This window comes from Pseudorca crassidens, chromosome 20, assembly GCF_039906515.1.
Source record: "Pseudorca crassidens isolate mPseCra1 chromosome 20, mPseCra1.hap1, whole genome shotgun sequence".
NCBI classification, from domain to species: domain Eukaryota; kingdom Metazoa; phylum Chordata; class Mammalia; order Artiodactyla; family Delphinidae; genus Pseudorca; species Pseudorca crassidens.
Window position 1 is genome coordinate 60,067,867 of NC_090315.1, and position 23,397 is coordinate 60,091,263.

The window sequence follows — 23,397 nt, forward strand, 5'->3', positions numbered from 1 at the left end:
GAACATTGACCAGAACCACGGTTATCTCTTATTTTTCTGCATTTATTTTCCCTTTGTTCTTTTTCCTACATGTATTTTATTATCTTACTTTATTATATATATTTTTGTATGCCACATCGAATTCTATTTTTGCAATAAGACAGGTTATCAATAAATAACGATAAAGCATTCACTTTTTATACACTAGACTTAAGTGGAAAATCCCTTTTTAAAAGGAATATCTTGATGCCCTATTTCTTCTTCCCACCGGATTAGGAATCAAATGACCTGGGGTCAACTCTAGAACTCTGAAAAGTCACCAGATTCTATTTCTTCATCTCTAAAATACTAGACAAATTCCATTATAAGGCAGTCTAATGTGACATTTACACACTGGTTTTATGGCATCGTGAGGTAGTGAAGAAAATCATACTGCTAAATCACTAAAGCCATTATTACTTTAGCACTTGCTGAGGCAATTTCCAATTGAACATATTTTGGAAATTCTACCCCGTGTCCCCATTTGCTCTGGTGGCATCTGAGAAAATGCTACAGGGCACTGAACAGCATCAAAAGTTAACACCAGAGGGCGCCAGAGTACTGAAAACTGGCTTTCCCTTTTCTTAATTAACGGGGGAATTTACTATTTCTCAGCTTAGTGCAAGAGAAAAACCGAGTTACAGGCAGTTCTTCTGCTTGGCTCCTGCAATGACAAGATTGCTGAACCCTGAACATCACTCTTCGTTTGGCTTTGCTAAACACAGATTTCAGCTCTGGCACATTTACACTGTTCTAACTCACCAGAAGCCACGGCTGAGAACGGCTCTTCCCTGTGGCCGGTGTTGCTTTTCACACTTACCTGAGAGGTGGCACATTTTCTCAAGATGTCTTTAGTTGCCCCGGGGGGTGGTGTGATCTTATTAAACAACCCCGTTCTCAGTCGTGGTGTTGGAACCAACAATGTTTTTTTGCTCTTTTAAAAGAAAAGACAATCAATAAATTACAAAATTTAAGATGGGAACTTTCTTGTGTATACTTTTAACATTTCAGGAACAGAAGCAAATTACTATTACCTGCATTTTGGGGTGTGTGCCAAGGAGATGAGTTGCTTTGCAAACCCAAGTGAATAATACAGGGGGCCCATTTTACTTAAAGCAGCTGCACTACCCCGCCTCAGAATAAAGGGGCAGGAGGTTTGTAAAACTCGCTGACCCAACTCTACTTGCCATTCACAATGCTTACAGGTGAAAATGACCATGCAAATCCTGACGACCTTCCTGGGCCTTCTGCTCCCAGCATTAAGCACTATCCAGGTACAGGGATGTTTTATCTTGAAGCTGGCATTACACAGCCACATTAAAAACATTACCCCGTCAAGCACTTGTATCTAGTTTGCTGCTCAATAAATCACAGTCTGAGAGATCAGTGCTCATTACAATTAGTATTTTATATTGACCTGTGTTGATAACCGTCTTCTTCTATTTAGTTCTCAAATACCTACTGCGAGCCCCAGGGCAGGGGTTTTCAAAGTGGGGGCCCCTGGCCAGCAGCATCAGCAGCCCCTGGACACCCGTCAGAAGTGATCAGAAGCCCTGTGGGGCCCAGCAACCTGCTTTAACAAGCCCAGCCGGTAATCCTGACACGCAAGAAAGTTGGAGAAACAAGGCCCAAGGAGAGCGCTGCAGAGTATTCAGGGGTGGGCCATGAGGCAATCAAAAAATTTATAAACTCCTTCATGTAAAAAATCACATGTTTCACTTTTTGTGCAGGAGATGACAGCCTGAGACCAACAAAAGACCTATAAAAACACAGTCTGGCTTATTAAAAAAAGGTTTTCAACCCCGAGAAGAGTATTTCAGCAAAAGTAACGAGTACGTGCTGCTCTCCTTTTGAGTGTGACAGAGGTGGTGGTTTTATTTGCAGTCTCCAGATCCTGGTATACTGCACACTACTCTGATCACCCCTCGGCTGTACACCAGAGTGCCCCGGGGAGCTCTGAGCCTCAGCAAAGTACAGTTCCACTCGAGCCTGACTCAGAAGCGGACACTGGCAAGAGTCTCCAGAGCTCCTCAGGGGTGCTGACTTACAGCCAGTGTGCTCAGGCCCAGGGATCTCAAAGCTCCATCAGGGCGTTTACTATGAACAGGTTCTAGAACCAAATAAAGGTCTGGGGTCAAGCCTGGGAAGCTGTGCCCCCAGGTGTGATCTGCGGCCGTAGGCATCACGCTGCCCCTGCCTGCCGAGGTATGCACTTTCCCACACAGGATGAAACGCGCCCGCAGAGCGAGGATTCTCAGGAGTTGTAGGGAAACTGAGTCACCACCCGAGGCCTGGTGGCATACAGCAGAATCCCACAGACCCCGCACTGCCACACGCAGCACTATACTCACTGTAAACGGTGTTTTGTTTCGGCAAAACAACATCATCCATTACTTTAAATGAGTGATGTTATCTGAATTTTACTGCTTTTATAGTTTGGTTTATATGTAATTTACATGTTTACTTTGGTTTTACAGTCACATAAGATCCTGAGCCTTATAATTTATAGCAAGTTTTATGTTTATACTTATTAAATTATAATAAATTGAAGCAACCCTGGGGGAATTTTTCCTCTTGAAAAGGGGTCTATTATATCTACGTTAAGAAACACTGTTCTAAGTCATATATTTTGGGGACTCATTTCTCAGATCTCTTACTCATGGGTTATCAAGTTTCGAAGAATTATAGTATTACAAATGTAGCAGATGAAATATATTGTAATCGTTCGCTTCTGGAGAGGTACATTAGAATTGGGACGCCTCAAAGTCATGGTTTCAAAGTCTTTTCTCTTTTAATTCAGAGATGTTCAGGACTTCTAGACCGACAGACAAGGGAAGAGCTCTGGACCGTCCTGGAAAAAACAACTCCAAGGACACATTCTGCACTGGAGGGAGTCAGAAGCACCATCTTTCCAAATGTGGGACTGTGCACATTTGCCAGCCCCCTGGGGAAGTGGGCCGCTCAGTAGCCAGGGCTCAGGCTCAGGGAATGGGATTACCTGCAGCGCCAGCAGCCGGACGCCTTCCAGCGGTTTATCAGGGTCCACTTTAACCTCCTGCGTTCTGGCAAAAACCGCGAGGTCTTTGATGTTTTGGCAAGCCAGATAAGAGCCCTGGTTAGGCAGATAGACAGAGGTGCACTTACGTTGAGGACGAAGAAGCGGGCATTTTTCTGGGGTGCGTCAGGGTTGACTTTAATGGTTCTGGCCATTTTGAACGCCTGCAAACGTGGGAAATGCTCAGCGGCCCGAGAAGCACCCTGTTTTTAAATGCAAGTGCACGTTACTAAGAGGCCACCACCCTGGGCCACCCTCAGCCTGATGCTCCAGCATCTCCCCCAGACAGGCGCGGGGGCCGATTCTGAGACCAGGTCTGGGGTCACCCGAGAAATGTCTAAGGAAGCAGCCAGGTAGAAAGGGCTGAGAAGCCAGCCTCGCTGGCTGGGGCTCCCTCTCAGAGCACGTCACTCCTTAGGAACCAACTGTGTGAAAAGGCACCACAACCATCGAATGCTTCCAGCCAGGAGAAATATTTCACCCTGTACCAAACGGGGAACAGTAGCCTTAGCACCTCCTCATGGCAAGACACGACCCACCCACCAACCCTGCACAGAAAGGCACGAGGTGCTCGAGAGTGAAGGTTAAGTAACATGATGAAGGACATCTCAAAGCATAAAAACACCCCGGCCAGATGGTTCAGATTTCACACCACTCACTGTTCACCGAGTTCAAATCCACCGTGAAGCAGGAAGGTAACTGTATTACCACTGTTACTCATCTAGGGGTATCCTGCTTTCACTGTGAATGCTCCAGGAATGCTTCAGTACCTTGAAGTTGGGAATCCTGTGATGAACAGGCCGGGGGAAATCAGCTAGATTTCGTGCCTCCATGTAGTCCCAAATCTGCTCACGAATGTCCTGTTTGGAAACACCTATGGCAGTAAAGGGTGTGACTGATAAACCCACAGACAGGAAGCCCACAGCGCAGCAGTCCCAGGGCCCAGCGCTCGCCCGCTCCCGCTGCACCCCCAGCTCTGCCCCGCCAGACAGAATCTAGGGCTTCTGATCCCTACGTCGAAAAACTAGGGTCAGTGGTAAGTTTCTCCACCTCAATAAACTGCTATAGTCCAAACACAGTGTAAATGCAACGTAACCCAAGTGTTAATTAAGCCAGTTCTATGAACCTGTAGCGGCGGGAGAACAAACGCAAGCCAAGCCATGGACCCAGGCATTCCTAACCCCTCACGCGGAGATACCAGTTCTGCTAAGTCTCTGCGATCTCAGTCTCAGTCTATCGGTCTTGAGACGGCTGTGATTACTTCACTCCTGCTGTAAGACCTGTTCGCTTCTCTTAGACCTAAGCGACTCGTAACCCAGCTACTATTCTGCATTCCAACTACAGCCCCCTTCATTGTGGGACTCTTTATTCCAGACCTCGCTTTGGTAATGGATTAGGCAACAAATATTCCTTAAGGACGTGACTGGGAAAGTCCTAAGAAAATCCACACCAACCACGTGCCCCTCTTGGAATGGAGAACCATGAAAAGCAGTTTCCAGTTAAGCAGGAAAAAATAAAATCAGCACATGCATATAAACAATTTTAAGATAGTCACTGAATTTTTGTTTTCCTTTGTCCGAAAGGATATCCCTGCACTCATACAGAAGTCTGTTTCAAATCACTTTGGAGTGACGGGGCACCTCTCATCACCCAGGCAGGAAACAGGGGCAGGTTCAACCTCTCAAGTCCTCAGTCTCCCCTGCTGGAGTGGAGGCTGCTCAAAAGTGACACAAGGGAGCAGCCCAGAGAGCTGGGAGCCACCGCCCTGGGGGGTGGGATGTGGCTGGCAGCTGGCTTCTAGCCATAAACATTTAGCAATTGTGTGGCTTTGAGTCTTGTGAATCAATTACATTGTAAAAGCTTAATTCTTTTGTAAATGGAGCTTTAAAACATACAAAGGCATCTATAATGAAGAGCCTCTCTCCTCCCGGTCTGCTGAGTACCGGGTCCCTTCCCCCAAGGCAATCAGTGCACCTATTTGTTCTAGTGAATTCTTCCCCAGGCATCTCAGACTTCTCCCTGGAGACACTCCATTCTTGCCCTCATCCTCCTTCCCTAAGAGGGTGTGCTATACATGCAGCTACATATACTGCTTTCAACTCTGCTATTTACTTACTGTCCTGCAGACTGGTCCATACGGTATACAAAAGCACCCTCATCCTTTTCTGCAGCTGCCCAGTTTTCCACGATGGGGGCAGGTCAAATTTTACTCAAGACTGATGGGCAACAGGTGGTTTCCAACCTTGTTACTGATGTATGCCTTACAGCCCCTGCCCATTTTATAGCCATTTGTTAAACCCCTACGTGTAGTTTTAAGGTGTTCAGGGCCAGAGCCAAAGGTTTCCACTGCTTATGCCCACAGGCTAGACACAGACTCCCCTGGAACCGCAGCCATGCCAGGCCCTTCACAGCCAGGCCCCAGAGCCTCCTGGACTTCCTGCCAACACTGCTGGTGCCTCTTGACCCCAGCTGTGCTTCTGAACCACTGCAGAAATCAAGAATGCAGACTCGAGTGTACACGCATCTCCACGGACGCAGGCCAAGGCTACGCTACTGCTGGCCTGGGTAGGGCCATGCAGGCAGTTTCCAGCACTTGGCTTGCTCTTTCCTGCTGGGAGCTCTGCATTTGCTGGTCTCTGCTGGAAAGTCTGTTCTACTCCCTGTCCCTCAGGCAAACCCTCACTCTTCAAGGCCCAGCTTCGGCACCACCTCCAGGAAGTCTCCCCTCCATGCTGTTCCAGTGGCCCGAGGATCCCTGGCACAGGGTGTGGAATGAGTTGCAAAGCTCTGCCGGCCACTTCAGCCTCATCTCCTGTCACTCTCACATCGAATTCAAAAAGTGGCCCAACCATGTCGGCCCCTAGCCCCACACACCTGTCCCCCTGTCTTTTTCAGGCCTTTGTACCTCCTCCCCTCCCCTCCCCTCCCAGGTTCTCCCCTTCCTGTCCCTTCAGGCCTAGCTGAGACGCCACCTCCCCCAGAAAGTATTCTGAGTGCTGGGTCACAGACAGACGTCCCTCCTTTAGGACCCTCCCCCGTTGAGGAACCCAGAGCACGCTCACTGCTTGTTTTTTCCAACAAAAACCATTACATCGACACAACTATTAAAAGGCTACTATATTTATCACTTTCACTAACAACCCAGACATCCAATGATATCCCCAACACTGTGCACAGTGCTGTGTGGGACACAAGAGATGTAGGCATTGGGGCCCTTACTCCACAGTCAATAAATCACAAACATCCCAGTGACTCCCATTTAGAAAGCACTGGGCTAATCGCAAGGGGAGGGAGAGAACAAAAGGGCAGGTTCTTGCCCTTGGGAAGTTACCAAAACATGGGAAATAATTAGAATAATAAAAGGCGACATACATTAATGTGAGAAATGCATGAACCCTGTTCGTAACTGCCCAACAGGTCAGCCTGGGTCTCGTTCCTTCCATCTCTAGCCCTGAGGCCACCCCTGGCATCTCCAAAGGTCTTTGTCACCATCCCACTGAACGATCGGCACCTGTTTACTGTGCTGTTTCCACGCTACCCAGACAGTAAGGGAGGAGGGGATTTATTCACGGTTGTCGAACCGGGCTTTAACAGACCCTGGGGCGCCAGCGGCCTTGGTAACACCTTTGCCAGGCAATTCTGCAATGAGTAACCAAAGCTCAGGGGCTCTGGGGCGAGCCTCCCCGAGGCCTAGGGAAGGGCCTGGGACAGCCTAGGTCTCGGAAACCATCCGTTAAGAGGTCTGTGACGCAGCACCCCAGCGTTTAGGTTAAACTGGCTTCCAGTCGTGCCCCCGCCAGCAGCTGTGAGCCTCCGTTTCTCCTGCTGTAAAGAGGACGGGATACGGGAGACACATCTCTCGGGGACGCACGGACAGTACCACGTACCCAGAAGATGGCCTCCCTTCCTCTTCCCACCTGCTCCACTGACAGTGTCGGGTATCCGGGTCCCAACCCGCCGCAGGTTCGACCCTGCACCCGGCTCCGACCCCTCTGAGACCCCGCCCGCCCCTCCACGTCCCGTCTGCCCAATCCCCGGGGACCCCCTCCGCGTCCCCGGCCGTCTCTCAGCGGCCCCTCCGCGTCCCCGGCCGTCTCTCAGCGGCCCCTCCGCGTCCCCGGCCGTCTCTCAGCGGCCCCTCCGCGTCCCCGCGCGTCTCTCAGTGGCCCCTCCGCGTCCCCGCCCGTCTCTCAGTGGCCCCTCCGCGTCCCCGGCCCGCCTCTCAGCGGCCCCTCCGCGTCCACGCCCGTCTCTCAGTGGCCCCTCCGCGTCCCCGCCCGTCTCTCAGCGGCCCCTCCGCGTCCCCGCCCGTCTCTCAGGTGGTCCCTCCAGCGGCCCCTCACCAGCCCTCGGCTCCATGGCGACGCCGTCAGTGCGCGACACCTCACCCAGCGGAGTCCGGCACGAAGTGACGACACCTGCGCGCGCCCCCCAAGCGCCTGCGCACTGGCCTGGGGTGGGGGTGGGGGCGGTGGCGTAGCCGCGGAGGCCTGGTTGGAACGTTCCGCGGCGCGCATGCGTATGCGGCTCCGCGGGCCTTGCGAAGGGAGGTGGGCGTGGGGCCTGAGGGTTTGTTCTCTGAGCAGGCCAAGCACAGAGGCCCTGCTCCGACGCGCGTTTGCCGGGCGCTGGGGAGCTACCGAGTGAACAACCCCTGGCCTGTCGGAGCCCACTGCCAATTCAAACACAGCTACCTCCTGTTCTATTCCCCAGAGGCCCCCTACTCCGGGAAGCCGGCCTGGATTGCTCCTCCATGCCGCGATCCCTCTCCTGTGAGACCCTACAAACGTTAAATGCCACAGTTTATTTTCTGTTTCCTGACTTCCCCCTGCATCATCTACACACACACACACACACACCCCTCCTAAAGTGCTAAACAAATAAATAATTCTAATAAAAAAGGATGGCTCCCGAGAAGCTAGAAGATTCCCTTCCCCCTGGGGAGCCGCTCTGCTTCATTCGGTCCTTTACAGGCCCCCTAGGGCCTCCCTTGCTTATCGTCACCGTGAGACCCGGTGGTCACTTTCAGGCAGGACGGTGATTCCAAGTCTGGTGTATTCTCTGGGGCTCAGAACACACATCCCACAGTCTGCAAATTCGGTGAAAAACATACAGCCTCCTCATCTCTTTCTCTCCCTGCCCTGTCCAAAAATCAAAGCCCTGTCTGCACCTCCCAGAGAGCAGTCGCTTCTTGCAGACTCTGATAATGAATCCTTTTACCCTACCGGGTTAATTAGGCTTGCAAGGTGGTGGTATAAGAAGCTAAAATTTCATAGACATTAGTCGTGTGTTCAGAAGTCATGCCTTCGTGCATACGCTATTGACTGTGTATATATAGTTATGAAATTACATAAATGTATGTTTCCATATAGACTATTTTTATTTATATAGAAGTTTGTATTTTAACGTTTTAAGTTGACTCTAATTTCCAAGACGCTAACCCTAATCTTAAAGAGGCAGCAAATTAATGGGTTAAGAGATCCTGATTCTCTCACTTGTAGCTGAAAATCTGTGGTTACTTAAGATCTCTAAACCTAAGGTTCCTCTCCTGTAAAATGGTGATATTAACAGTACCTACCCCAAAAGAGGATTAAATGAGATGTCACAGGCAGAACATCTTGGCACACAGTATGCATGCGTTATATTTTCCCTTATTTATTAGGGAGGAAAGTCTTGGACAAGTCATACATTCGTTCAATAAACACTTCTTGTGTACTATTATGCCCCAACGTACCCTGCAAGGCACTGGGGCTGCAGAGAGAAACAAGACAGAGTCACTAGCTGCCTGGAGAGGTAGGACATGTGTGGCAGACATGAGACTGCTAAACAAAAGTCAGCTCACCCATCTGCCTGGGTCCAGGGAAGACTGAACTCCCTGCCCCAGGGGTGTGTTGGGGCCACATGATCTGTCCAGGCCGATGAGTTGTGAACAGAAGTGCCATGTGTCACTTGGACACTTAATTCCCAGGGCAGAATCTGCCTCTCCTGCCCCTGCCAAGGTGACAGGAGGGGCAGCCTTTGAAAACCCAGGCTCCTGAGTGACACCCAGCTGGGGTTGGCTCAAGATGAAGTCAGTGAGACTCCGGTTGTTTGTTACTGCAGCATACACCAGCCTCAACTGACTGATACACTGTGTAAGCCAACCAATTGCATAGCAACATGCATGAGGGCAACTGTATAGAACTGGCATGCAACGGGCAGCAGAAAGAGGCATGCAATTGACTCTCTTTAAGAAGAAACATACGTATATCTTTAATATTCTGTTTCAGAAGCATCTACAGTGCTCTATTGGATTTCTTACAATTTTGATGGTATTAATTGTGGTGATGCTTGAATTATACAGATAGATAAGCTCCTTAGACAATCAGCGTTTGGTTGTTATTTTTTTAAAACAACCACAAGTTAATGTGATAAACTCCATGGTTGTTCAAGATTGTTTTCCAGAAACTTCTAGAACACAAGGAAAGGGGACATTGGGGGCCAAATTAGGCCCCTACATTAGTGTTTGCAATACGGAAACCCTAATTTCCTTCCATGGAAAGATGTTTGCTCTGTGTCACATCCCTTTTTAAATTTCCAGAGTAACAAAGATGGTTTTCTCCCAATCTTTTTCTTTAATTTTGAAAAATTTCAAACTTAGAGAGAAATTGCAAGACCAATAAACAATGAATACCCACATACCATGGGTTCAGCAATTGTCCGCATTTTAGTACATTTTAGATAACTTTCTCTTTCCTTCTCCTCTCTGTCCACACCCTCCCCCTTGGTTGAATCTTTTAAAAGTTGCAGAGATGATGAATATCAGCTCTAAATATTTTGACATGCATCTTTTAAAAACAAGACATGTTCTCACTTGACCACATATAATTATCACACTCAAGAATTTTAACCTTGATAAAAAATTATTACCTAATACACACATGATATTCAAACTTCCCCAGGTATTCTCCTCTATTAGTGTTTTTAAAAAATTTCCTCCATCTAGGATTAAATATTGCATTTAGTTGTTCAGTTTCTTTAATCTTTTAACCAAGAACAGTCCTTACCCCTGTTATTTTGTTGTTTATGGTGCTACCATTTGTGAACGGTGGTTTGGACAGTTTTCATCAGGCACACACTTTTTGTCCTGGAAAAAATTTCTAGGAGCTGGATTGCAATGGATTTCTAAGAAGCAGCATTGGCTCTGATGAACTCAAGGGTTCATCAGATCCCAAGTAGCTTTCGGAAGACTGAGACGGCTCTCATTTCTGGTCCCTTTCCCTAAAACCTCATGAGCCCAGGAGTGAAATGTATTGAAAATAGTGAGGAGAGACACAAAAATCCTTTCACTTGTCTGATCTGTTGTTCCTCAAAAGCAGAAGCGGCTGCAGAGGTGTTGTAAGTCTCCCTTAACTTTGGTTAAAGTTAAGGGTTGTTAAAGCCAATGTCAGGCACACACGTGCAGCCCAAACATTTTTGATGAGTTCCCTGAAACTCACGCCACACATCGGGCAGAAAGACAGCTGTCCTGGGAAGACACGAGGAGAGCAATTTGTTAACAACTCTGGCAAGAATATAGCCAGACTTGTAGACACCTAAGAGGCGCAGGTTTTATTTGCTTAAAACCTCAGCGAGTCTCCCTAGAGGGGATTTCTTGCTCCCCAAGCAGTTTCAAAGACACTTCTGTTTTCCAACACATCATGTTCTTGACACATCGCAAAACCATGGAAAATGTTTTGTATTTTCTTGATCGACTCGCCGCGCACAGTTTATTTACCTTTCTCTCTCAGAGATTTTGAACTTTATTCCTGCCATGCAATGCTAAGGTGCATCCATAAGGTGTCAGCACCTCCATTGTAACCAGAATGGTTGAGTTTCCCCCCCACCCCGCCCCACTATTTCAAGAGTAGTTCCCTGATGGGCCTCAAGGTGGCGCCAACACCACAGGTCCGTCCGAGCCGCTTCCAGGTGCAGGAGCCCGCGGCGCCCAGGCAAGGACTCTGTGCGGTGGGGCGCGGGGCCGGGGGTGGGGGAGTGACTTGAATATCTTCTGCCTTTATCGTCGCTTATTATTCTACTAATGCACAGGGCTCTCTGGGGCCCGATTTGGCTTTCGGCTCACTGACAGCAAGGTCAAGAAAGGAAGAAATCAGCAGCCCCCAATCCAAAATACCTTGGCAGGAAAAAGAAAAGATCGGAAACATGGTTTTTGCAAAGTCCAGGTGTGTGGAAGGTGTTGTTTTAATAACCTGAACAAACATCTCTCCCGGAGTCCTACCGAGCGGAGAAGAAACCTAATTCCAGGGGCAAAGAAAAATGTCTCTCTCACCTTTTCTGTCTTGATTATAAGGATTTTTTCCCTTCCCATCCCACTCTTTTTTTTTGGGGGGGGGTAATAATTTAGGCCATTCAGCCTAGTTCTTTTCAGATGTCATTGGTTTAAACCTGGACACCCTTGTAAATATAAACTCAGGCAAAAACTGCCATTTTGGGATTTATTTTCCGTGGTCCTTAGCTATTTTGGTTTTTGCCCTGTGCTGTGATAAGGCTTTTTTTCTTAAAGCACCTCGTAAAAGCAGAGTAAATAATATTCCTCCAGGAAGTCTACAGACTGAGGAGTGTTTCTTGATCAATAGTTTGCATTTCCAGTAAACTTGTGAGAACTCGGGCTGCCTGTCACGTACTCCAGGAGAAAGACACTTTTTGCTAGAGGTTTTTTTGTTTTTTTTAATGGATGTGAAAATACTGGAGGTATGAAAAAATAATAAAGTTGTAGTGGGAGTTGGAGGGTTGCGGAGAACGCTCAAACCATTCACCTGTGAGCTGAGGACTGGGCAGTTTATTTTACTTCGTTGCCCCCCAAAAAATCAAGTTAGAGAAAGAACCCAGAGCACCCATAAAAAAATATAGCGAATGTTTCAGAAGCAGAATATTCGAGGTAATAGGAAACTATTTTGTACTTTCCCTTTGATTTTGAATTTATCAGGAGATAATACCATTCAAAGAGAATGCATATAAATGTTTTTCTTTTGTTCTGTTATTGAAAATGAATGAAGTATCCCCAGTGCGTTCTACTCACCTCCCCCAAAGATAAGACTGACCGTAGATTCTCTCAAACCCTTTTCCTGGGAATCTAATAAACAACTGATGGGAGAGTGAGGAGGGGAAAAGGAATTCCGAAATACAAAAGTTTTATCCGAAGTCTTCTTCCCTTCCCAACCAGACCGACAACTTCCAGAAGAATTCTGACCAGCATTTAGCCCGTCTTATAGATGTCCTGCCCCTTCGGGGAAGCGAGCGGAGGGGGACCTGATTATTCGAGGTGTTGAAGAAATAAATACTCAGTCCACAAATAAACAAACTTTCTGGGACTCCTAGAGAGAAGGAGAAAGCTTTGAAGGGCGAGGATCTCCGAGTCGCTCCAGGTCGATATCCCGAATAATACCATCTCCGGAGGTGTCTTTAACCATTTGCAATCGCTTACCCCATCCTCTCGCGGAGCCCCAGTGCCCAAATCACCTTATCAAACAACAGCCAAACAGAAAAGACTGAAATACAGAAAGTTAACTTGGAGAATCCCAAGGGGCTTCTCCAGGAACTGGAAGCAAGAGCTGCGCCCAGGGTTGTGGGTTCCAGCCGGCGGGGCGCCGGTCGGGAACCCGCTCTACGGACGCGCGTCCAGCGCGAAGCCCCAGCGGAGCGCAGAGCGCGGAGCGCAGGGCTCAGAGTGCAGGGCGCGGGGTGCGGCTCGGGTTTCTCCTCGCGCGCAGAGGAACCCGGCTTTCCCGGGGCCGGGTGGCTGGTGCATTGTTCCCATCTTCGGGGAGCGCGGGAGTCAGCCTGTCAAAGGGAATTTATCTCTGGGAAAAGGGAGACACGCTGCGAAGCTGGAGTTGGTGGGCTGCAAGCGTCTACGCGGGAGGGGAAAGGGGGAAATGAACAGAATTATTTCACTCTCTTCCCCAAACCCCACAAAACGGCTCCCGATGTCGTGGATGATTTACTGAATCCACGGCGAATTTAGAGGATTATATCGTCAAGATGTCGCTACTTTCCCCACTTCGCCTTTCCCCTATAGACGCCTCGGCCTGCCTCCTCAGGTTGGGGTGAGGGGCACTCGGTTTCTATAATTTGCCTCTAAAACCTTTATAGGTTATTCTTGACTGCCCTGAACCTGGAAACTTCCCGTTGATTATTAATTATTTGCTTAAATAATGACAACATACAGCGGAGGCTCCTCCATTCCAGTCCAGCACGTTTACTTGGAAGCCATTACACCTGGACCCCGATAATTAGGAAATCTAATTATTTGCCTCATCACTCATTAATAAGAAAAATAGTCCCAGGTTCTTTGCTACTTACAACGTCTTTGGGGAGATACTGGACTACATTAATCAATTCGATTTTATATCTCAAACTGACTTTTATCTGCGAAGGAGCGTCGGGGTTTTTTTGTTTTTTTCTTTTGCTCTGGGCACGTGGGCCCATTAACCAAAATGTGATAATAAAATAAATTTTAATAAGATATAACTTTTTAAAAAATCTTTTCAAGTTAAGACTGAGCTGCAGAAGTCTGGTTTTGCGCGGCTGGGTCTTAGAGCCGACGGATTCCGGCGCTCCTCGTCCTGATTGGTGCCAAGTCCCCAGAGCGGCCGGGTTATTGGTCCAAAGTTCCCGGAGGGGGCGTGGCTGGAGGAAAGTAAAAACTCGCTTTCAGCAAGAAGACTTTTGAAACTTTTCCCATTCCCTAAAAGGGACTTCGCCTCTTTTTCCGGGCTCGGCAGGGTAGCACTCTGGACCCCGGCTCTCCGACCCTCAGGGCTGCCGATTTGCTGGGGGGGCTTGGAGAGCCGCCTTCCCCTTCCTGACGCGGACCGAGGGGCCAGCCTCGGTCCACCGCGCGCGCGGCGTCTCCGCTCCGTCCCCGGCCGCCCGCCCGGGCTGCCACCCGCCGAGTCCCGAGAGCGAGCGGGCGAGCGAGCGGGGGCCGGCGCTGCGTTCGCCCGGGCGCGCCCTCCAGGATGCTGCTCCGCCCGGTCCGCTGAAAGAGAGCGCCCTTCCCGGCCCAAAGGCGGGCGCCCCTTCCCGGCGCCTCCTCCAGCTCACCCCTGAGGCTTCTAGGCGCCCGGGGCTCCCCCCCGCCGGCTCCCTTCCTCCCTCTCGCGCTCTCTCGCTCGCGCTCGCTCTCGTAGGGCCTTCCTCGCGGTCCGTGCGCGCAGGCGGTGGCTAGCCGTCTCGGACGCAGCATGCAGGCGCGCTACTCTGTGTCCGACCCCAACGCCCTGGGAGTGGTGCCCTACTTGAGCGAGCAGAATTACTACCGGGCGGCTGGCAGCTACGGAGGCATGGCCAGCCCCATGGGTGTCTACTCGGGGCACCCGGAGCAGTACGGCGCGGGCATGGGCCGCTCCTACGCGCCCTACCACCACCACCAGCCCGCGGCGCCCAAGGACCTCGTGAAGCCGCCCTACAGCTACATCGCGCTCATAACCATGGCGATCCAGAACGCGCCCGAGAAGAAGATCACCCTGAACGGCATCTACCAGTTCATCATGGATCGCTTTCCCTTCTACCGGGAGAACAAGCAGGGCTGGCAGAACAGCATCCGCCACAACCTCTCGCTCAACGAGTGCTTCGTCAAGGTCCCCCGCGACGACAAGAAACCTGGCAAGGGCAGCTACTGGACCCTGGACCCGGACTCCTACAACATGTTCGAGAACGGCAGCTTCCTGCGGCGCCGGCGGCGCTTCAAGAAGAAGGACGTGCCCAAGGAGAAGGAGGAGCGGGCCCACCTCAAGGAGCCGCCCCCGGCGGCGTCCAAGGGCGCCCCGGCCGCCCCCCCACTAGCGGACGCCCCCAAGGAGGCCGAGAAGAAGGTGGTGATCAAGAGCGAGGCGGCGTCGCCGGCGCTGCCGGTCATCACCAAGGTGGAGACGCTGAGCCCCGAGAGTGCGCTGCAGGGCAGCCCACGCAGCGCGGCCTCTACGCCCGCCGGCTCCCCCGACGGCTCGCTGCCGGAGCACCACGCAGGCGCGCCCAACGGGCTGCCCGGCTTCAGCGTGGAGAATATCATGACGCTGCGAACGTCGCCGCCGGGCGGCGAGCTGAGCCCCGCGGCCGGGCGCGCGGGCCTGGTGGTGCCGCCGCTGGCTCTGCCCTACGCCGCCGCGCCGCCCGCTGCCTACGGCCAGCCGTGCGCGCAGGGCCTGGAGGCTGCGGGCGCCGGGGGCTACCAGTGCAGCATGCGCGCCATGAGCCTGTACACCGGGGCCGAGCGGCCGGCGCACATGTGCGTCCCGCCCGCGCTGGACGAGGCCCTCTCGGACCACCCGAGCGGCCCCACATCGCCCCTGAGCGCCCTCAACCTCGCCGCCGGCCAGGAGGGCGCGCTCGCCGCCGCCGGCCATCACCACCAGCATCACGGCCACCACCACCCGCAGGCGCCGCCGCTCCCGCCGGCTCCCCAGCCCCAGCCGGCGCCGCAGCCCGGGGCCGCCGCGGCCCAGGCGGCGTCCTGGTATCTGAACCACAGCGGGGACCTCAACCACCTCTCCGGCCACACGTTCGCAGCCCAGCAGCAGACTTTCCCTAACGTCAGGGAGATGTTCAACTCCCACCGGCTGGGGATTGAGAACTCGACCCTCGGGGAACCCCAGGTGAGCAGCAACGCGAGCTGTCAGCTGCCCTACAGATCTACGCCTTCTCTCTACCGCCACGCAGCTCCATATTCCTATGACTGCACGAAATACTGACCTGCCCCGGCCCTCCTCTGCCCTGGCCCGCTCTGGCTTCGCCTCCCAGACGCGACCCTCTCAAACAGTTCAGGCTGCGGAGACGCAAAAAGAACCCAAACTTGCCCACCGCTTTTTCCGCAGACCCGGGAGCACAGAGCGCGCGCGCCAGCCTCAGCCCTCTGCGAAGCTGCAGGTAACTTTAATTCGCCGCCCCGTTTCTGAGATCCCAAGAGGCCCCAGTACAGGGACGCGGCCCAACGAAATGAATAATGATTTTAAAATCCCCCTCCCCTTCCAGGATGGCTGTGCTCACTGCTCCACTCGGGGTTTCAAAAATTATAACTTATGGACCAAATCCCATAGCGATCCAGTAATGATTCTCTGTAGAGACCCCCATAGGTCTATGGGGGTCTCTATAGATTATGTATGTGCTGTGTGTAATTTTAAATTTCTCTAACCGTGCTGTACAAATTGTGGATTTGTAATCAGGCTGTTTTTTTGTTGTTTTTCAGAGCCATTAATATAATATTTAAAGTTGAGTTCACTGGATAATTTCTCATCTTGCCCGACCATTTCTAACTGCCAAAGTGAAAATTCAAGAAACCTATGCGGGGTTCCCCCCCTGTACAATTATGAGATATAATTCTTCTCCCAGTTGTAGGTCTTTTACAAAACAAGAAAATAATTTATTTTTTGTTGTTGTTGGCGGATAAAGTCAAGTATCTGATACTTTTTATTTACAAAGTGTGATGGTGTTGTATAGTAGATTCCTCCCCCAGCATTCCTAAAAGAAAAAAAAAAACACTAAAAATTTAACTTGACCTGTGTTTGTCTTATGTGGTCTTAATTGTTGTACTTGCCTTAAAATAAACCCATGTTGTTTTTCTGCCCAAAGTCCGGACAGTGTGTTTGTATGCTCGAATTTTTAAAAACCAGGTGTGTTCACAAATCCACCTGTTTTGATTATTTTTGTTACACAGGTGGGTAAATGTATAGACATCTAAGGATGATCACAGAAGACTGGGGGAACTCCCCTGTTGTCCCGCCAGTGTCACAAAAGGCTTTCGATTAGTTCAGAATCCCACCCTGACTGAGGCAATCAAGAAACAGTCCTGCTTGGACGTTGCTGCCTGAAGGGCTGTGAGCCGTAATGACATTTGCTGTAATGCATTTTGTTAAACGCAGAAAAACATGCCAATAGTCAAAACAAACAGTGCCATTCCATCCCAGTGTCCAGCCATCTCCAATTTAGGAGGTGAGGGAGAGGAGGATAAACATTTTCCATTAGCTGACAACAAACCAGGGGGAGTCCTGCTTTTCCTCAGTTTCCTAAAATACGGACTTCCTTCCCCACTTTAATAGTTCTCCAGAAAAGAATTTGAACCCGGATGGCGGAAATCCAAAGGGGATTGATTCTGTACCATTTAATGACCATCCCTGGCGGTGACCAGATCAGAGGTGAATCTTTGACCTCTTCACTTCTGGATTTGATTTCTAAGTGTTTACCCTACTGCAGTGAAAAATTTTAAAGCCTCGTCGCACTTCAAAAATAATTTACAGTGCTTTTAGAGTTTTAAATTTGTCAACTTTTCCAGGACTTTAAATAATAGATTATTTTTCTTTTCAATGTTGACACCTTGTCCTTCAAATTTTAAATAGCCATGCAGCCTTTGTGAGGTGCGGCTGCGCAGGGGAGGCGGGATGGCGTTACTATCTGTTTCACTGACCAAAACACGCAACTCCCCTCTTGGTCTCTGTGTGTGACTTTGGGGTCCAGAGCTCCAAGTTGGGAATTAGTTTCCCAGCCCAGCAGGTGAGAAGGCACTCGTACCTTGCCTAGAGCGCAGCTCCTGTGAACTTAACACTTCAGGAGATGATGATTTTCCAGAAGGTGATCTTGCTGGATGCAGTAGCCTTGAATGTAACCTGGGCGTTATGTTGTTTTTAACACGGCATTTTGTCTCTGTGTTATGCTGAAATCGAATTGGGGGAAGTTTGAGCATAATAATTTCCCCCATATGTGCAACACAGCTTCTTTCAATCTGTGGCCCCAGAGGTGGCACCTGGCTAAGACTTAAAGATTGCATTTTATTCCTTTTCATGACCGTAGGAGTGGTGAGCCCCCGGGTCCTTGGTGCTCAGTTGAGTGGGATGCACCAGAGAGAGGGAGGGAGAGACCCCTGAGACCATTCTCTGAGCTGCAGAATGAGGCTGCAGATCGCTCACTGCGGACTCGGGCACTGGGGTTTCACTTTGCTCCCCTCGAGGAGAGTGTTCTAGCTGGCTTTCTGCTTCCCCAGATATTTCAGAGTCCTCCCTGAAAGCCTGCCCTCACCTTAAGATTTAGAACTCAGAGGAGGTCTCAGAGACACATGGAAAACAGTGGAGAGAGAAATGGAACCACGGGGTCAGAGATCTGATCTGCCCTTGACACCGCGCTGGGGTCTCCTACCTTTGGGAAAGCCTCTTAAAGAAGTCCCCGCTGTGCGTGGGCCGCTCACCTGAGCGGGTAGCTCACGGAGGCCACGGCGAGGGGCCCTTCCATTCCCCGGGGAACGTGGCCACCTGGGGACTGTTGGAGGAGTTATCCAGGCCTGTGGAGGCGGCAGAATGGAGGCGAGTCAGGCCCTGGGCCGAGGAGGCCGGGAGTGCGGGAAGCGCCTGGAGGCCGGCCGCGTGTGGGGTGGGCGGTGGGGGGGGGGAGGCCCTGCGCTCGGAGCCAGTCTCAGTCCCGGCCTGCAGCAGCCCGAGAGGCTTCGGGACTCAGTGGCCTGGGGCGTCCGTTGCTCCGCGGAGTGGGAAAGACCGGACGCCGGGACTGAGCGCGAAGCCCAGGCGCCGCCGGCTGCCTTGCTGGTCTTCGCGCCACCCTACGCGTCTGCCCCCGTCGCGCAGAGACTGCGCGGGGCGTCCCGGCTCCACGTCTCCATCCGCTCGCCGCTCCTTCCTCCGCCGCTCTCCTCGGGAGGCCCAGGGCCTTTCAGGAAAAGGGGAAAGGAGGTCGGGGCTGGAAGGGCCAGATTGCAGGTCTGCCGGGACTCCTTGCTAAGGCGGCTCTGTGGTCCACCGAACGCAGTTTGCGTGAAGCTGCGTCTGATAACCACGTTTCTTCCTGACCCAGTGAGATACAGCCGGGCAGGTCTCAAAGATACAGCAAATAAAATGGAAGGGACCCGACTACTACAACAGAGACCGTTTCCCACAGAGATAACCCTGCGTCCCCGACTGGCCTTGGCTGGGTGGACTGTGTCTCTAACCAGGGTCCAATTTTGACAGATAAAGGCCGCCAAAGAGACCCAGTGGCCTTTGAGCATCCTGCACGTTGTTCTTAGCCCTGGAGAGGCCGCAACTGGAGGAGCCATGCTTCTTGTAAGTCTCGGAGAGACACCCAGGCTCACTGCTTTCAGGGAGAGAGGCCGAAAGTTGGGCTTCTCCCACGGCCAGTCTTGGGTCTGTGGCCCGGCAGCCCTCACTGCTCTGGTTCAAGTGGCTTGTCCTCGAGGACGCCAAAATCGGTAGCGCCACGCATCCTCGAGTTGCTGGAGCAGTGGGCTAGGGGTTAGAGGACCACATCTCTCTGTGTGAACAAAGTCCTTCCCTCCCTCGCCTTGGCCTTCTCATCTAAAATGAGCAGGTGAGTGCAAGGGCATTTCAGGGCAGCAGGCATGTTTTTTCCTGCATCGCCGGCTCCTGCGATGGGCCCTCGCTTATCCCCACTCCCCTGCTCTGCTCGCAAGAAGTGAATATCAGAAGTTAGTGGGAGAAGAACATGCAGGGTCCTGGGAACTTCAGCATTTGGCTCATAAATCTTCCCAGGTCCATCTCCTGCCCTTTACCCCAAGACTGCCTGGGGGGTGGATGGGATCACCTCTGGGCCTGGGAGAGGCTTGTGAGCTTCACTCAAAGCACAGAGCAGAGCTCCCAGGTCCCCAGTGGCCGAGTACTCGCCACCTCCATCCTCAGCCCCAGCCCCAATCCAGAAATCTGGACGGGGGTGTTGGGCCAGGTTGGCCAATGGAAATTTATTGATAACCATAAAGCTGAGGTGAGTGGAGAGAGTGACACCGAGAAGAGACTCCCGTGACGAATAAGCAGAATGCACTGGGGTCTGGGAGCCCGCACCGGGCGGGCGTCTCAGGGGATGTGTGCCTGCGTCCTCGGGACCACGTGCTCGTGCCGGGTCGGTCAGGGCGTGGTGGGAGTGGATGAGTGGAGAGTAGGGCCGCCTTTGGGTGCAGCCAGGCCAGGGGGGGCTGGGGAGTGGGGGGCAGACTCCAGGCCAGCGGGACCCCCTGGTCAGAGCCACCTCCGAGTGCCTGTTAGCACCACATACTTGAAATGCTTTCCCAAACGCTGAGAAGTATTGCCTGCCTGCCTCCTTCTTTGCCCGGCCTCAGCTCACCAAGGCATTTGAAATGTTTGCTTTTTGACATAGGCATGTAGGGAAGGGGGTGGAAAGTTTCAGGGAGTTGGGAAGGCTGGGCAGCCGCGGCTGCACCTGGGAAGACGCCACCGCCTCCACTTATGCAAGCCTTTCCCTCTCTGGCTTTTGCAACGTTTCTGTTCTGCAGCAGAAGCAGACAGACATAGCTTGGGTAGAGGTGGATTCTTGAAGGTGCCTCTCTGGCGCTGCGTTTCTTCCTGGGTCAGGTCCGTGGGGACTTTATGCTGGGGCTGTGAGTGTGTGAAGGCTGGAACAGGGGAAGGGGGTGGGTGGACAGCTCGATGGACTTGCTGGCATTGATGGTCCCTTTAAGGGAATGGAGTTGGGGAGCCCGGGGAGGGCTTTGTGCTCACTCCATACGCCCACCCAGGCTGGGAGGTCATGGAGGCCAGGGAGGCCGTTCTGACCTCACGGAGGCTCGGTGGCCCTTGATCCTGGACCTTCCCTTTCCAGCAGCCCCTCTGGGCGCTCTCTCTGCCCTCATGTTATTTTTCCAGATGGGTTCCCCGATGGAGATTTTCTCTCTAAGCCAAATCCACAGGCACCACCTCGGGCCCTACCGCGCACAGGCCGACTGAGGGTGCCCGTGACCTGGGGCATGCTACCTCAGGCTCTCTGAGCCCATTTCTCAACTGAAAAAACAACAGGATCATCAAATAGGGTTATCGTGAGGATTAAGGAACCCAACACCCGTGGGGAACGTGCTTCGATAACATCCAGTCCATGGTAAGGGCTGTTAGCTATTAGGATTTACCTGGATAACAGAAGAGCAAGGATTCTTTGGTCTCACTTAACTGCATATATCAGGCTAAATGCTGATGTGCTTGGGCAGGGTGGTGCCTGGGCCCTAACTGCCCCTCTTCTCTGGGCTTCAATCAGCATCAGCTGACTGGCCAACCATTACCTTTATGGCTCACTTCCCCTGAGAGAAGCAGAAGACACTGCTCTAAGATTCTTTCAAAGTGGAAGAGGAGGGTAGGGAAGGAGAGGGTGTCCTGGGTTTTGGCAGGATGTGAGGACTCTGGGTCTCCTACTTACAATGCCCCAAATCTCCCAGCTCTGGGGGTGGGGCACTCATCCCTCCTCTCCAGAGGGTCCCCTTGCCCTTTGATTACTCCAGACACACAGTACTCAGCTTCTGTGCTCACCTGAGGGTGTCAGACCTCAGAGAATCCCCCTTTAGAGGACACCGTGTGGGTTCCAATCCCTGTTCCGTTTACTACCTCCGTTGTTTTCCGGTGTTCCGTGCCCGGCCTCAGTTTCACCATCTGTAAAATGGGTGAATCCATCCTCGCATCGTTCATAGATGCTGCCAGGGTTCTCAAGAACCACACACAGTAGCTATTATAATGCGATTGTCTTCCTGTGTTTGGAACACTTCCTCCTAGGAGACCTGAGGTGAGTTAACTTCCTGGCCTCAGTTGCCTGATCTGCAGAATGGGAACGATAAATGTTTCTGTTTCTTAGGGTTACCGTGAGGATGGAGTAACAATACAAGGAAAGCACTTAGAACGGTGCCAGCACACAGTAGTGTTCAAGACATAGTTAGTTGTTCGTATTACCCTTATTATCATCATCCTCGCCCACATTTTGTCATTAAGGTGACCTTGCATCCTTCCATCCTCACTCTTCTCAAACATATGGTAGGATCATTCGTTCATTCAACTGAATGAATGAATCATTCATTCATTCAAATATATATACAATTCGTTAACTATCTTCACACGTAGAAAAGTGAGGCAGATATTTGGGAATATGGCGCAGATCATCGTTAGCTTGAATGTCTGCTCTTTATTTACCGGTGAAGCAGAAGAAGGGTAGATGGGAGCGGGGCATGGGAGGAACTCCTGTCTCTCCTCCGAAGACTTTTATTGTGAGGCCTCTTTGGTCCAGGCTAGTGCCTGGCCTGCCCAAGGAGCAGGCTTTCTGCCAGGGGGCTGGGAATGGTACTTTCTGCCCTCATCCCACACTGAACCCAATTTGTGCTTGGGCCCCAGAGCTGGAACTGCCACGGTCCTTCCGGAAGCATGATTTCAGGGCTTTCGTGCAATCTGGAAGACGCACTCCCACTGACTTCAGAGATGAATGTGCTTTTCTGGGATTTGAAGACCTATGAACCTGCAGGGAACTTTCGGCGTCTCCATCTGGCTCTCTGAGTCACCCAGTCTGCCCGGCTGTCTCCTAGGCTCAGCTGGTCCCCCCACCGAGCCTCCGATAGGTCCTCACCCGACAGAGCTTCCGCACGAGGGCGCATCCACACTCGGACACTCGGTGCTTGTTCCCTGCGCTCCCCGGAAATAAGCCGCAGCGCGGGGCTCCTTCCTGCAGCGTCCCCTCCTAAGCTCAAGTTACACACTTCACCTGGGAGCCCAGGATTCTTCCCCCTGCCGGAGCCGGGTTAGGGAGCCCTGCCGGAGTCCTGCGGCTGAAACCTCTCAGAGAGGTTGCTAACTGCTGCAAGCACGTGGGGCTCGCCTCTCCAGACCGCGACTAGAACTGGGGTTGTTTTTTCTTTACTATCAGTGCCCTGCCCACCAGCTGCGCGTGTCTCCGCCTGCGTCCCGCCCATGCCCAAATTGGGCGGTGTTTATTATTGTACGAATTCAAGCTCCGATTTGCCTTAGAGTTTAGAAGGAGCGCTGCGGTGGCGCGCCTTTCCGGAAAGGCAAGGATGTACGTGCTGGACTTTGGGTGCCTGGGAAACTCCAGGAAGGGCTCCGGGAGCGGAGGTGGGGGCTCCGCGCAGTAACACCGGTTTGTCTCTTGCTCTGGGTCTGGCTCTGGGTCTGTTCGAGCCGGCACCGAGGCTGGATCCAAACTTGAGCTTGCAGGGGGCGCTCTGGTCTGGAGGGGTTGGGTGACTCCGGCGACTGTGGTACCCGTGCGTTGCAAAAGCGCCGACATTGAGGTTGTTTTTCCATCCCAGGGTTGAAAGGGGGGCTCCGAGGAAAGCCAGGGATCCAGAGAGAAGGTAGCGCCCCGCCCCCTCTTGGCTAGAGGGCCATCCTCAAGACCAAAGCCGGGACCAGGCCAGGCGGGACACTGGGCATAAGTTAGAATTGCAGCGCTGGGGACGGAGGCCTGGTTGTGTCCCAGGGCCTGACCTGGCTGTCCCTCAAGCCCCGCCTGCCCCCAAACCGGTTTTTCGACCCTGACCGTGACTTCCT

At 52.0% G+C, this 23,397-nt stretch overlaps 2 protein-coding genes across 17 annotated transcripts in view; one reads left to right on the forward strand and one right to left on the reverse strand.

Moving 5' to 3' along the window:
• The window catches only part of MTHFSD (methenyltetrahydrofolate synthetase domain containing), a 137,472-nt gene that overhangs the window by 15,891 nt on the left and 98,184 nt on the right, over nucleotides 1-23,397 (reverse strand). The window contains exons 1-4 of one of the 14 annotated variants that reach the window (XM_067718381.1): nucleotides 7,417-7,527; nucleotides 3,844-3,947; nucleotides 3,017-3,130; nucleotides 839-952 (exon numbers count right to left, since the gene is read on the reverse strand). In XM_067718381.1, coding sequence (XP_067574482.1) covers nucleotides 839-952; nucleotides 3,017-3,130; nucleotides 3,844-3,947; nucleotides 7,417-7,432 — 348 coding nt within the window. In that variant the 5' untranslated portion in view covers nucleotides 7,433-7,527. Of the gene's footprint in view, nucleotides 1-838; nucleotides 953-3,016; nucleotides 3,131-3,162; nucleotides 3,277-3,843; nucleotides 3,949-6,829; nucleotides 6,850-6,960; nucleotides 6,980-7,416; nucleotides 7,528-23,397 lie in introns of those variants that run through there. The other 13 variants (XM_067718382.1, XM_067718380.1, XM_067718389.1 and 10 more) reach the window with 13 other exon arrangements.
• FOXC2 (forkhead box C2) lies at nucleotides 13,773-16,680 on the forward strand. Of its 3 annotated transcripts, XM_067718368.1 has the most exons (3): nucleotides 13,773-15,708; nucleotides 15,928-15,979; nucleotides 16,299-16,680. In XM_067718368.1, the coding sequence occupies exons 1-3, from the start codon at nucleotides 14,299-14,301 to the stop codon at nucleotides 16,310-16,312; spliced, it is 1,476 nt and encodes a 491-aa protein (XP_067574469.1). In that variant the 5' UTR covers nucleotides 13,773-14,298; the 3' UTR covers nucleotides 16,313-16,680. The 3 variants fall into 3 exon arrangements, 2 of the variants coding, with proteins under 2 accessions (XP_067574469.1, XP_067574468.1); XR_010938930.1 differs by having other exon boundaries at nucleotides 13,773-15,979; XM_067718367.1 differs by having other exon boundaries at nucleotides 15,928-16,680.